The sequence below is a fragment of the Plutella xylostella genome, chromosome 17 (genome assembly GCF_932276165.1).
Source record: "Plutella xylostella chromosome 17, ilPluXylo3.1, whole genome shotgun sequence".
Classification (NCBI taxonomy): domain Eukaryota; kingdom Metazoa; phylum Arthropoda; class Insecta; order Lepidoptera; family Plutellidae; genus Plutella; species Plutella xylostella.
The window spans coordinates 11,042,382-11,056,637 of record NC_063997.1 but is presented as its reverse complement, the minus strand read 5'-3'; the positions used below and the strand labels follow the sequence as shown (position 1 = coordinate 11,056,637).

The following is a 14,256-nucleotide window of genomic DNA, read 5'->3' as shown; positions in this document are numbered from 1 at the left end:
GTTGGTGGATAAAAGAGTTACTTACGAGCTATTAAGTTACAGGTACAACAACAGTTACAACAAAGAAAATTAAAAATTAAAACAGTACTAATATAATACAGCCTACAATTCTTGTTGCTCAATCTTAAAAATACCTATACCTACTTAAAACATTAATACAAAATAAGCATATAAATAAATACCTACTAAGAAAAATACATATGTATATTTATATTTAATATGTATCTATCTATGTATTTGTGTAGATATATCAGCAGTCCGATTCCCATAACAGGGCTCTGCCAAACTTGGGGTCGGATGGCCGTGTGTGAGACGTGTCCATATATTTACACTTGTGAACATGTCGCCCAGGACCTAAAACGATATCTTTCAAGTGGGCTGAAAATGTTTGACTCTGAAAATATAAAATACCTACCTACGTAATCGATAGTATATAGAATGTGTTCTAGATAGAAGACCCGTGACTGGTACGGTGGTGACTGGCGCTCTACGAATATGTAAATTGCCAAAATATGTTTGGTAAGTAATGCGGAATGTTTTACGGATGTCTAGCAGTAGCCACGACAGGCTGGAAATTATTGCAGTTAGATTCAACATATTTTAATTTATTACATTGGTAGGTAGTTACGTACAAGCCTAGTCAGAAGCCTTCGGGTAGCTTGAAAACATCAGTCGGGTTGCCCACTTACCCGACAAATTCAGTGCATTGTACTCATTTCAAAACGGCGATACGGCTCGCGACCTATCACGCGAGTACAAATGTACAGCGAAAAGTGGGTGAGTCACCTCTGACTACCCCTTCGGGGATTACAGTCGTGAGCATATGTATGTACCCATGTATGTATAACAGTTAAAAGAGTACAGAGCTCTACTAGGTATTTGAGTTATAATTCCATCTAATAACCGGATAAGATAGCGGAACTGAGTATAGATTTGCAATAAATTAGTTATTACATAAAATTTGATATTATTAGTCATTCATTTCATATCATATTACCAGATTACCACATCTAACTTACCTATCTTGAAAAACCCGTGGAAATGAAATGCTTACCTAATATATATAAGAATCTCTATCAACACGAGTTTTATATTAAAAGGTTGTTCAACGACTCACTAGCAAGATAAAATATCTGGATTTTCAGCGGATATGATTAGGTATGATGAGATGGCGTTTGTTATGATTTCACTGATTTTTGATTTCACAATATTAATGAACCTTAAGTTTCTCATAATCAATAAAAATATTTACATCATACTTAACTAAATGACCCTGTTTAGTTTTATTTAGTGACCCTGACTACTGAGCAGAAGGTCCCGGGTTCGATTCCCGGCTGGGGCAGATATCTGTTTAAACACAGATATTTGTTCTCGGGTCTTGGATGTGCCCGTAAAATGGCAATAGGCCCGCCCCCTATTACATTGGGACTAACATAACACTCTGGCGAAAAGTGGGTGCAGCAATGCACCTCTGCCTACCCCGCAAGGGAGTACATTAGTACAAGGCGTGAGTGTGTGTGTGTGTGCTAACTAAATCTCGTTTCACTACTGTACTCTAACGTGTGTTTTCTTTTCAACCAACAATGATCTCAACACACAATACATTCAAACGAGAGAACGGAGGAACCGTTCTCTCATCTTGACAAAAGAGCCTGCCATCTGGTTCGATCTTGGGTAGCGGCGGATGCGAGTTCCTCCAACTTTTTCCATCCATTCATTACTCCAAAAGCACATTGGAGTATGCTTAGCCAAATTATACCTACTTTATTGAAATCATGCACACATTTAGGATAGCATCGGTAGACTAAATGTTGGCCAAACCTTCAACAAGGGACACATCATCCAAATACGGAACCACATTCACAAAACAACTTATTGTATCCTCATTATTAACAACAAACAAGCTAATAATCCTATGATTGAAATCAAAATTACGTTGATAAGCCTATGATTTGGTTCAATAAATTATTATATTAAGATGCCTTGATGACCTGTCGAGTGTATAAATAGAGCTTTGAACGAGTAAACACTGAATTGCCATTTCGTGTAATGGTAGTTAGAGGATATTCGAAGATGAAGGCTGTGTTGGTTCTATTGGCCGCGTGCGTGGCGGCGGCGGCGGCGGGGCGCTCCCCCAACGCTGATCTGGTGATGGAATACATGGAGCTGAAGGGACACCAGCCTGGGGCCAGGTACTCCAACAACATCATCGCTGATGCTTTGGCTGACGTGGTAAGTTATTATTTTACTTTAATTAGGCTTTGAAATTAATAACTATGAGTTTTTTTTTGTTTTCCAATAGAAATAATAATATATAATACGAGTAATAGCTTATGAAAGCCAGCAGAATTTAAATTATCTATGCGACCTTTCTAGTCAAATACCTATCATCATCCTCAGTTCGTGATCTTAAATTACTGGACATAGCCTCTTTCAAGGAGAGCTACAATACTCTATCCTCGGCCTTCCTCACTCAGCCACTATCGGCTACCTGTCTAAAGTCGTCGGTCTATATAGCGAGTGGGCCGACATTGCTTCATATTCCACCATTTTACCGTCGTACCTTTTTATTCCACCACCTCTCCTCTGACTTCCAGCCGGACCTGATCGCCCGCTACAACTACCCGGTAGAGCAGCACTTCGTGACTACCTCCGACGGCTACATCCTGCAGATGCACCGCATCCCGCACGGCCGAGACAGGAACAACCAACCAGGAGACCGCACCGCCGTGTACCTGCTGCACGGCATGATGCAGTCCTCCGCTGATTGGGTGCTCATGGGGCCTGGGGAAGGACTGGGTGAGGATTTGATTGGTTGCTTTGGGGCAGTTGAAATGTATAAATATCAGAGTTTCGCAAAAGTTGTGTAAGAGTAAGCGGGTCCTGGGGCTGGGGCTGGGGTGACTCAGATGGTCGTTCTTTTTTCCTATGATTTGAGCAACAATGCAACATCTAAAAAAGTGTGTTTGTTAAGGATAGCCACCCACATTCATGAATACAATACTCTATGAATATACCCGTATACATAAATATCAAAGGCAATAATACGTTTTCATCTCATTCCCTCAGCCTACACCCTCGCCGAGGAAGGCTACGACGTGTGGATCGGCAACACGCGCGGGAACTACTACTCCAGAAACCACACGACCCTGGACCCTGACGACAAGAACTCCCTGAGGTTCTGGCAGTTCAGCTGGGACGAGATGGGCTCCATCGACCTGCCCGCTTCCATCGACTACATCCTCAACCTCAAGGGACATTCTAAGCTGCACTACGTTGGATTCTCTCAAGGAAGCACTGTCTTTACCGTGATGGGTTCCATCAGGCCTGAGTACAACGCCAAGATCATTTCGTACCAGGGGGTCGCTCCTGCTGTGCTGTCTGAGAACAATGAGGAGAACCCCATCAACTGGGTCGCTAATTATGAAGGCATCTTGATGGTGAATTTTGTTATTGTTTACTTTTATCAAATTCGAGGAGATATCGTCATTACTCGTATAATGATTCTGTTCGATGAAGCAGATTTATGCATACAAATCGTCCAATAAAAATTCTCACTCATTTTGAAACAACGTACCTAAATACACAAAAGCCCCTCAATAATAGAATAACCATCCAACCACCAATATGAGTACCAAGACCATCTGACAGACTTTCATCTATTACCATTATTATCAGTCTGTCAGTGACTTTAACTGCCATCTTTAACCATATCCTGCCATTCAACTCCACCCCTTCCTACCATCAGATCCTGGCCAACCGCTACGGCATCGGCGAGCTCGGCGCCCGCAGCCCCCTCTTCACCTGGCTCGGCCTGGCGCTATGCAGCGAGGAGTCCCCAGTGCACCCGCTGTGTCTGTCGGTGGCCACCATGGAGGAGACTGTTGCTAGGCTGAACGCGGTACGTTGAGTTTTGTTTACGTGTGATAGGAGTTCAAATGACAGTTTAGACTTGAGCTGGAGGTGCACAAAGCAGACGCATACATCTCCGATTCAATAGAATAGTAGCTTCAATGGAGCTAGTACCTACTAAGCACAGCTGAAGATAGTAAAAAGTGACAAAAGGCTAGTTACATAAATATTAAATAGGAACCATTACAGCAGTCGTTAAGCCTAGTCAGAGGCCTTCGGGCAGCTTGAAAACATCTGACAGTCGGGTTGCCCACTTACCCGGCAACTCTCTAAGCACAAGCTTTCTTGTGTTGGGGTCCACCAACTTGTACTAGGCCAGCGTGGTGGACTAGGCCTAAACCCTTCCTTCACTGGAAGGAGACCCGTACCTCAGCAGTGGGGACGTGATGATGAATTACAATTATACAGTCTCTGTTAATATTATTGTTATTGGTATACCGGTCGTAGGATAGATAGACTTATCTTGTCCGAACTGGAAATGCTTTCATGAGAAATTATATCCCTAGCATAGACTGTATTAGTCTATGTCCCTAGTTATCTGCATATTTCTGGTCTGATGTAAATATTTTATGTTTTCAAACAAAACTCTTGGATAACAAAATTAAAGAACGTTATTTCTTCCAGACCATGATCCCCGTGTTCATCGGGCACGGCCCGGCCGGCGTCTCCGTGCGTCAGATGGGCCACTACGCGCAGTGCATCGCCAAGGGGTTCCGTCGCTACGACTACGGACTCATCGGGAACCTCGCCACGTACGGGACCCGCCAGCCTCCCTTCTACAACCTGAAGTTCATCACCGCCCCTACTTACCTTCACTACTCGCTCAATGACCAACGAGTGAACTATCTGGATGTATACCTGCTTGGAGAGCGGATCAGCTCGCCAGTGAAGTACTACCAGGTGGCTGATGAGAAGTGGTCTCACCTGGACTTTGCTTGGGGCAGCAACCAGGTGGAGATGTATCAGAAGAATGTGATCAGTGCCATGAGAGAGGCTGAGGCGCTGTGAGGAAGTGAGGGGATATCGACGGAGGGTTGAAGTGGTTGTAAATAGTGATTTGTAATATAATGTGATATACCTAAGTTACGAATTACATATTTTAGTTTTTTTTTTATCCATATCCTACTAAGTTAGTACTTTAAAAAAGGTAAAATATAATATCTAAGCCTTTATACAGAGAACTCATGCACTGATATACGAGTAAGTAGGTATTTTGTGTGTAGGCTTGTTGGTCTCGTTAGTTTTCATAGAGTTTCGTTTATACGATTTTACGGAGAATAGGAGAAAAGAAGAAATAATTATATTGCTGTTACATGATAACCCGCCTTGTTAGCGCATCTAGTTACCTACCCTACTCCTATACCTACTCCACTATTCCGTTAGATCCATTTGTATGGATAACACACAAAACCCGCACATTTTTAAGAATGAGAGGCGTTATAGCTTTCACTTCTGTGTATTTGTGTGTCTGTCTGTGGAAAAGTCTGAAACGGCTCTACCGTTTTTGGTTTAGTTTTTTATAAGCTAAGAAAAAATTGCATACAGTCAGTAGAGGTCATAGAACAACGCGGACTCGGTTGTATTCATGGTAAAGGTAGTCATCAAATCGTGCACAGTATAGGACGAAGGACGTGGGCTATCATCTCCAAGACTGGATATCTAGTTACTGCCACGCTTAGCATATACGTGTAGGAGATAAAAAAGACAACCAAAATTTTTAAGTGACTAGAGAATAAACAAAATATCTGCCTTTGAAGGCAATCGAACTCCCGGCACAATAGTTAGATACTACTTATAACACATTGCATCATGTCCTTAGGTAGTAAAATTGGCAATAAACGAGTCAACAAAAGAGATAAGTAGGTATAAAGTCCAAGAACTTTTATGTTGTGATCAACTGACTAGTGATGGATTCTATAATAGAAAGTGATAGAAGAATGAATATTTTATCAAATAGAAAAATCAAATAGAAAAATTAATTAGTTTAAATTTAAGTTAAATACTTAAATCCTTGAAAACGAGTTGGTTTTTTCTACTCTATAGGTATAGGTACCCCTTATTATAGAAGTAACAGAAAGTTACCATTTGTTAGTGCCAACAAAATATAGAGTCCCTTTAAAGTGATACATAGTTCTATGAATTTCGGGTATAGAGTATTGCTCCCCGTGCGTAAATAGAGATATTGATACATACCACCGGTAAATATACCGTCTATGTGTTCCAGGAAACTGCACAAAGTCTGTTTAGGATGTTTACCCACTACGTACCAAACTATACCTATGCAGGGTTTGCAGGTAGGTAGGTATTTACCTGAATGTGGCACCTTATCTTGTATGATTTGATTAATTGCTGAAACAGGAATGCAGCTTATAATGCTTAATTATAATCGATTCAAGATATGATACAAGGCACGTAGTACCTATTACACATATTTAAAAATATTAGTTTCACGTAATTTTGACGATCGCTATCAGATCCAGACTGTATACGTAATAAAGTGAACATTAATTTGGTCCCAGATTAAAACCTCGATAAGTTCAAAGTGACTGAAGATGCGATCTTCCTCAGTTTACCTAATTCTCGAATGTAAACACGGAACGTTTACTGAAAACGTTAATCCCGTTATCGCGAAAAGGTATTAGCCGAGACGTCATAAAGTTTGATAAGAGGTTTACCTAATTATAACTTTTTAATCCATTAAATAATTTAGTAATTAGTCGCATCGCATTTCCTATCAGGTCTAAATGCCGAATTTAGTCTTAGCCAAAGGTTTCCGAAATCTAGACCCGCATCGTAAAAACTTAGTGTTGCAGTAATAAAAAGTTACAAGTTGTTTGCAAAGTGACTAGTAATGAGGTTGTTGTTAATTCTGTGTTGTATAACGGTGACATGGGGAGGTCCATCCCCGCACGCAGATTTGGTCCAAAAGTACGTTGAGTCGGAGTACGGGGGGAGGTTTTCGAACAATATCATCGCGGATGCTTTGACAGATGTGGTAAGCTCACAGTTTGGTATTGGATATGGTTTAATCGAGAGGACCTTGGGATTAAATACCTATCTAATGGCATAATTGGTATCTAGTTACCTCCAGGGACTTAGCTACAATAATTAATAGTACAATAATGAGTTTTATAAAGTCTGGACATCTCTATCCTGGACGTAGATGTCTACGTGCCTATATACCTAATAGTCCTATGTTCTAATCACAGCCGAAGAGTCAAAGAACAAACAGCAACATTCAATTTAGGTAGGTAGTTCTAACTATGAAGAGTGTTAATAATAATATACTGAAAGTGTACATTGTACAATCATCGAAAATAGCGCCTAATTACAAACTACACAACACACATGTACAGAAACAGAGCACATCAAAAACATATAAAACAAATAATCACAACACACTCACTGACACCTATCACAAACGTTCCTCACAAGTATAACTACACGTATAGGCAATCACTTAATCAGAACTTCAATAACTGCAAGCTTTATTCTATAAGCCCATATTACATAGGAGTGACGTCAATTTTATCCTGCCTTGTACTTAGTATTCGGTCAATACTTACCCTAATGTTTAAAATTCACCCCACAATCAATTAATTTAAGTGTCTTAAATGAAATTGATCAGTCAACAGTCTCGCGTGCCTTTGAATCAGACGTAGAGAACTGTCATAAATTAGTTACGTCCCCCTCCAGTTTGAAATTAATCACACAAAATATTAGGAGTATTGGTCATGATTCACGGTTCTCAGACTTCCTTGTACTACTTAGTAGGATCTCGGTTCAGTGTGACGTCATCATTCTAACAGAATGTTGGCTGCCTGTTTGCCCAACTTTACCATACCTAGATGGATACTACAACGTAGCTACATCATTGAATCACTATCAAAATGATGGAATAGTCTGCTATATAAAAAATAGTTTATGGTTTACAATAAATGAACCACCCTGCTCCAGTTGTAACTGTGTTGTACTTAAATCTAATGATATTGTTATAATTGCTATTTATAGACATCACGCCTATGATAGGAACCTGGGTTCAAGACAGGAGAATATGGATGAATTTCTTACCTTTTTAAATAATACTCTTTTAAAATACAGTCACTCCAAAAATATTATTATGATTGGTGATATGAATGTGAATATAGGTTCGGCTAGTGACGACCAAAACTCTCATAGATATTTAAACCTACTAGCTTTCCACGGACTGCTTCCCTGCCATTCCTATGTGACAAGACCCGCTAGTGGTTCCTGTCTCGATCATGTATTCCTCAAGTCTCGCAATGCATCGTCAACTATTGTTCTGAACAGTACAATCACAGACCACAAGTCAGTGTTTTTCGACATTAATTTGGATAATCCAGTGCGCGAAGTATCAAGAAATATCCTCAAAGTAGATTATCCCGCCGTTGGGCAATCGCTCGAATCGTTTGATTTTAACCCAATCTTAAAAAGTAATGACCCCTCATTTGGATTAGAAACTCTTGTAAACGCTATTCAAAATGCAGTTAATAATAATTCTAAATTAGTGAAAATACCCTCTCGTAAAATTGTTTTTAAGCCTTGGATGACCAAAGGTCTACTAAAATGTCAAAAAAATAAAGATCAACTACACGCAAAGTTTAAAGCTAATCCTAACAATGAAATTAATAAGATAACCTACTTGCGATATAAAACTTTTTACTTTAACTTAATTAAGGTAATAAAAAGAAAATATGAAGAGGAACAAATCAAAAAGGCGGGAGGTAATCCCAAACTCTTATGGAAGGCTGTCAAGTCTATAACATCGTCTGGCCAGAAGAACAATTTTAGTCAGCAACTGCTAGGTAATAATGATAAAGCAACCGAAATAGACCAAGTTAATAACCATTTTGTTAGTATAGGTAAAACCCTTGCTGAAAAAATCTTAAATAACCATAATATAAATAATAATTTAACAAATACATATAAAAATAGCAACTCATTTGTTTTGTTGAATACTGACTTACAAGAGATAGTTACATTGATAAACAGCCTGAAAAGTAACTGTGCCACTGGCTCAGATGATATATCAGCTACGATCCTCAAACAGTTTAAGCATATCATTTCTCCTTTGTTGGTACATATTGTTAATTGTTGCTTTGAAACCGGCACTTTTCCCATACAACTTAAGAAAGCTGTTGTCGTCCCAATTTACAAGGGTGGGGATAGAGACAGTGTCAATAACTACCGGCCAATCTCTATACTGCCTTCGTTATCGAAGATATTTGAAAGAGCTCTTAATAATCGACTAACCACTTTTCTGGAAAAAGAACAGATTCTCTCCGATAACCAATTTGGTTTTCGAAGAGGCAAGTCCACCTCTGATGCGGTTTTGAATCTTACCTCTTACATATCAGAAAAACTTGATAATCATAAGAAAGTTATCGCCGTATTTTTAGATCTGGCAAAGGCGTTTGACACTGTCTCTATACCCCTCCTTCTAAAAAAGCTAGAACTAATTGGTGTTCGGGGTACCCCCTTAAAAATCTTCGAAGACTACATGTCTGATCGAACTCAGTGCACGAAGATTGGTGAGTACGTGAGCAGCGATTTACCTATCTCTTACGGAATCCCTCAGGGGAGTATCCTGGGTCCAACATTATTTATAATATATATAAATGACCTTTGTTCGCTTCGGATGGGCGGTAAAATTATCTCTTATGCAGATGACACAGCGATGATTTTTGAGGGTGATAATTGGGAAAACACATACAAAGCCGCTCAGTTAGGGTTTAATGCAGTGTCTAGTTGGCTTTCCCAAAATGTCTTAACACTCAACACCGCAAAAACCAAATTCTTGTGCTTTTCTATTAGAAACTCCACCCAACCTTCATCTGAGCTCACCCTAATCGCTCACTCTTCGCATTGCGTTTCCGAAGAGTGTTCATGTGATAGGCTCGATAAATGTAATATAATAAAATACTTGGGCGTCATTGTGGATCAAAATCTTAACTTTAGATCCCATATAGAACTACTGTGCGGCAGAGTCAGAAAACTTATTTATATATTTAAAAATTTAAGACACGTTATGAAACCAGATCTGCTAAAACGCATTTACTATGCTCTCTGCGAGAGTCTATTAACATACTGTATATCGTCCTGGGGTGGCGCATACAAAACGATATTAATTCATTTAGAATATGCACAGAGAACAATTTTGAAGGTCATTAATTTCAAGCCATATCGATTTCCTACCATAGAATTGTATCGATCATATAAGGTACTAAATGTTCGACAACTGTTTATACTAGCTACTATCTTACATCAACATAGCAAAACTCCATATGATCCCGTAGCGCCGACAAAGCGAAGGAAGAATATAATTTGCTCACAAGTAAAGTGTAATACTCATTTTAGTAACAACTTCTTGCCTTTCCTTGGTCCATTTTTATATAATCGCATAAATGGTTACTGTTTCATACACCCTCTAAACCGTCAAGAATGCAAACATAAAGTAAAGGAATGGCTCCTACTAAGAACTTATGACGAAACTGAAGATCTTCTTAAGCCTATTCGGTAATCCATCACACATACACACACACTCACTCACATACACACACACACACACACACACAAACATACACACACACACACATTCACACACACAGCAATCTCTATTTCAAAGTCAATCAAATTTAATTTTACTATTTATTTTGCCTTTGCATGCACCTATTTTAATATGCATGTAATTAATCATAATTATGTTCTATTTAATTTTTTTGTTAAAAAAAAAATAGCATCATTTTGGATGTAAATCACCAACTGATCACCATTGGGAAGAGCATACCTACCTACTTAACCTAAGTCACAGGGCTTTGCCCTTTATTAGGAAGTAGAATAAACACAAATTGTATTGTAACATAATATTATATTTACTTAATTAATGTACTTACATCCTTTATAATTGTGAATAACTGTGCAATTTTATGGAAATAAATTATTATTATTATTATTATTATTATTATTAATTTTTTTATCTGCGATCTCTAACTGCTGATATAATGCTCACAGAACCTTGATTCCCCCTTCCAGCCCGGCCTGATCTCTCGCTACAACTACCCGGTGGAGGTCCACACAGTAACCACCCCCGACGGCTACGTGCTGCAGATGCACCGGATCCCGCACGGCAGAGACAGGAACAACCGGCCCGGGAACAAGACCGCAGTCTTCCTGCAACATGGCATGCTGTCGTCGTCGGCGGATTATGTTATTGTGGGACCGGAGAATTCTTTGGGTAAGAGTGGTTGTTGGCGTCACTAGCGGGCTAATTTCTCCATCACTGCTACTAGTAAGGTGGAGGGGCATGAAACTTGATGAAGAATGTCTGTTTTTCCACCCTATAGATCGAGGTCTGACACCTACATACATATTGCCTGGATGGAAAAGCCAATTAAAACCATGTATTGTGATGCAAACCCACATATTATATTACTTATACCTAGTTACACCTTCAAAGAACGATTCATTGACAACATAACATTACTATGGTGACTTAATTGTAATCTTATGAGTCGAATGATAGTCCTGTAGGCGACCATTATCTGATGATGATGATGATGAGCCTAACCAATCACTTTCCCTCCTCAGCGTATCGGCTAGCCGAAGAAGGCTACGACGTCTGGATGGGAAACGCCCGAGGCAACTACTACTCCAGAAAACACACACATCTGGACCCTGACGACAGATCCAACCTGGACTTCTGGCGGTTCTCCTGGGAAGAAATAGGATCCATCGACATGCCCACCTGTATCGACTATATCTTGGACCTGAAGGGACATAAGAAGCTACATTTCGTTGGCTTCTCCCAAGGCGGGACTGTGTTTCTAGTTATGGGTGCGTTGAGGCCTGAGTACAGTGACAAAATCATATCGTTCCAAGGTCTTGCGCCGGCGTCGTATTTTGTAAACAATGAATATGGATTCATTCAGGCGATCGCACCGTATGAGAAAGTTCTCATGGTAAGTGGTTCAATCAAAGCATACAGCAACTTACTTAAAACTTTTATTAGTGAGCCAAATAGAAATGCTCATAGATTCTGAAAATAATGTGTAGACACTAGGTAGGAACCTGCTTAGTGTATGTAAGTAATTTTTAAATGTCTCTGGATATTTAGTCATCACATTGTGCATGTCTTTTACTTTAACTAAGGATCTAACGACTCTAACATTCGATTCTTGGACGAGACTCTATAACCTACGTTTTTCTGTACATAATTATAGTTAGGTATAAGGAACATCAGTCCCCAGCACAACCTATTCAAAACCAACCTTCCATTCCTCACCCCAACCACCACTTCCAGGTGCTAGCAGCAGACGCGGGCATCGGCGAGTTCCTCGGCCGCAGCAACATCTTCACCGCACTCGGGATCGCGGCGTGCAGCGACCAGTCCTTCCTGCAGCCGCTGTGCCTCGCCGTGCCCATCCTGGGGAACAGCTTCCAGAGACTCAATGCGGTCAGTTGAACCCACACATACCGAGTAGTGGCCGAGACAGTATCCACGGCCGCCGGCCTGGCACTCAGTCAATTGCTAGCCGTTCTTTGGTCGATCCTCGGGAACAGCTTCAAGAGGCTTTAAATGCGGTCAGTTGAACCCACACATGCCGAGTAGTGCTCGTACGGAGATGCTGGAGGTATAGCGCATCCCCATGCAAAGGGAGGATCCTCCGACCAGGCCGGCTGGTGAGGCCTGGCGGCTGCCCAACGGTTAGCGCTGGGGCTTAGTACATATTGCAGTGTAGCTGAGAAACTTCGATGCCGCGATGTAGGATTTCATAGAGATTTGCTTCGTTTCCATACATGTTCTGTGTGATGCGTTCCGAACGCCATCTGTTGATTGTGTCGCCACAGTCGGCACAGTATCATCGGCCGCAGCAACATCTTCACCGCACTCGGGATCGCGGCGTGCAGCGACCAGTCCTTCCTGCAGCCGCTGTGCCTCGCCGTGCCCATCCTGGGGAACAGCTTCCAGAGGCTCAATGCGGTCAGTTTAACCCTGATTACACCTACCGAGTAGAGTGGACGAGACAGTATCTCCGGCGTGCATTCGGTCAATTGCTAGCCGGGGGAACAGCTTCCAGAGACTCAATGCGGTCAGTAGAACCCTCACATACCGAGTAGGTAGTGGCCGAGGCGCAGTATCCCGAGCACGCACTCGGTCAATTGCTAGCCGTTCATTGGTCTATTATAGTATATAGTCTGGTATAGTACTAAGCACTCAACTCGTCATTATAACGCTTTAGTTCTATGATTTTTGGAAATTCGTCAAAAAATATTATCAGTCACGTTAGGGCTAAACTCTTTTTATAACATCCCTGTAAATACCTACATACCTGCATATTAAAATTATGAGACAGTTTTCTACCACTCGACAGCAAGTTCACATTCATTCAAATTCAAAATTCATTCATTCGTATGAAGTAGTGCGACAGCCACGGCGCTAGATGGCGACACTCAGAACCGTATAGAATTTTAATTAGTGTCGAGTATGAAAGGGTGAGGTGAGCCTCTCATCAGTATGTTTTATAGAACTCAATACTAATAAAGTATAATATAGTTTACTCAGCTTCATTAGTAGCTATAAGTACACTCTTGTACCTCGTAAAATTCACAAATAGACTATTCTTAAAAAAAATAGTGTGACAACTGTAGATAAATACTATATTTTTTCCCTTATATTTCAGACAATGCTACCAGCCTACATAGGCCACGCGCCGGCCGGCATGTCCATCCGCCAACTGGCCCACTACGGGCAGAGCATCAACAACAAATCCTTCCGGAGATACGACCTCGGCCTAGCCGGAAACATGCAGAACTATGGCCAGTTCTACCCACCAGAATACGACCTTAGCGGTATCACCTGCCCGTCTTACATACATTATTCCTACCGTGATAAATTGGTGAACTATCGGGATGTAGAACTGATGAGTACGAAGCTTGGGGGACCGGTTACGATGTATCCTGTTGAGGACAGGTTGTTCACACATTTGGACTTCTGCTGGGGCGTGGACCAGGTGAAAATGTACCATGGAAATGTACTTGAAGGCATGCGATTGGCTGAGAATTTATAGCGTCGTGATGCGTAGATTAAATATTGTACATAAAAGTATACATTGATTAAAACGTAATTTATTGTTTAGGTAATCAACGAATTAGTGCATAGATTATAAGAGCTTATCTTGAATGTAATTATAATATATAGTATCAAGATAACTGTTATTAATGTTTTAATTAAATGATAAGTGATCAGATCAGACCTTATATGTTTGGCTGACTTTTTAATCGTTATTTATGTTATTGGAGATCACAAAATAATCCATAGAAAAC

General features: G+C 40.5%; 2 protein-coding genes across 2 annotated transcripts; both read left to right on the top strand.

Moving 5' to 3' along the window:
* The first annotated feature begins 1,993 nt into the window (after window positions 1-1,993).
* LOC105394377 (lipase 1) lies at window positions 1,994-5,007 on the top strand. Its single transcript, XM_011566268.3, has 5 exons — window positions 1,994-2,232; window positions 2,598-2,799; window positions 3,070-3,440; window positions 3,749-3,901; window positions 4,537-5,007. Exons 1-5 carry the CDS (start codon window positions 2,050-2,052, stop codon window positions 4,918-4,920), a joined length of 1,293 nt encoding a protein of 430 aa, XP_011564570.2. The 5' UTR covers window positions 1,994-2,049; the 3' UTR covers window positions 4,921-5,007.
* A 1,668-nt stretch (window positions 5,008-6,675) lies between these two features.
* LOC105388515 (lipase 1) lies at window positions 6,676-14,177 on the top strand. The gene is made up of 5 exons (XM_011559436.3): window positions 6,676-6,907; window positions 10,966-11,167; window positions 11,521-11,891; window positions 12,233-12,385; window positions 13,614-14,177. Exons 1-5 carry the CDS (start codon window positions 6,764-6,766, stop codon window positions 13,998-14,000), a joined length of 1,257 nt encoding a protein of 418 aa, XP_011557738.3. The 5' UTR covers window positions 6,676-6,763; the 3' UTR covers window positions 14,001-14,177.
* The last annotated feature ends 79 nt before the right edge of the window (window positions 14,178-14,256 follow it).

Bases quoted from the DNA above. Each gene is read 5' to 3' on its own strand.
- LOC105394377 (XM_011566268.3), top strand. From the start codon at position 2,050: ATGGTAGTTAGAGGATATTCGAAGATGAAGGCTGTGTTGGTTCTATTG. The intron at 2,233-2,597 runs GTAAGTTATTAT...TCTGACTTCCAG, and splicing joins CTGATGCTTTGGCTGACGTG to CCGGACCTGATCGCCCGCTA. The intron at 3,902-4,536 runs GTACGTTGAGTT...TATTTCTTCCAG, and splicing joins CTGTTGCTAGGCTGAACGCG to ACCATGATCCCCGTGTTCAT.
- LOC105388515 (XM_011559436.3), top strand. From the start codon at position 6,764: ATGAGGTTGTTGTTAATTCTGTGTTGTATAACGGTGACATGGGGAGGT. The intron at 11,168-11,520 runs GTAAGAGTGGTT...TTCCCTCCTCAG, and splicing joins GGGACCGGAGAATTCTTTGG to CGTATCGGCTAGCCGAAGAA. The intron at 11,892-12,232 runs GTAAGTGGTTCA...CACCACTTCCAG, and splicing joins CGTATGAGAAAGTTCTCATG to GTGCTAGCAGCAGACGCGGG.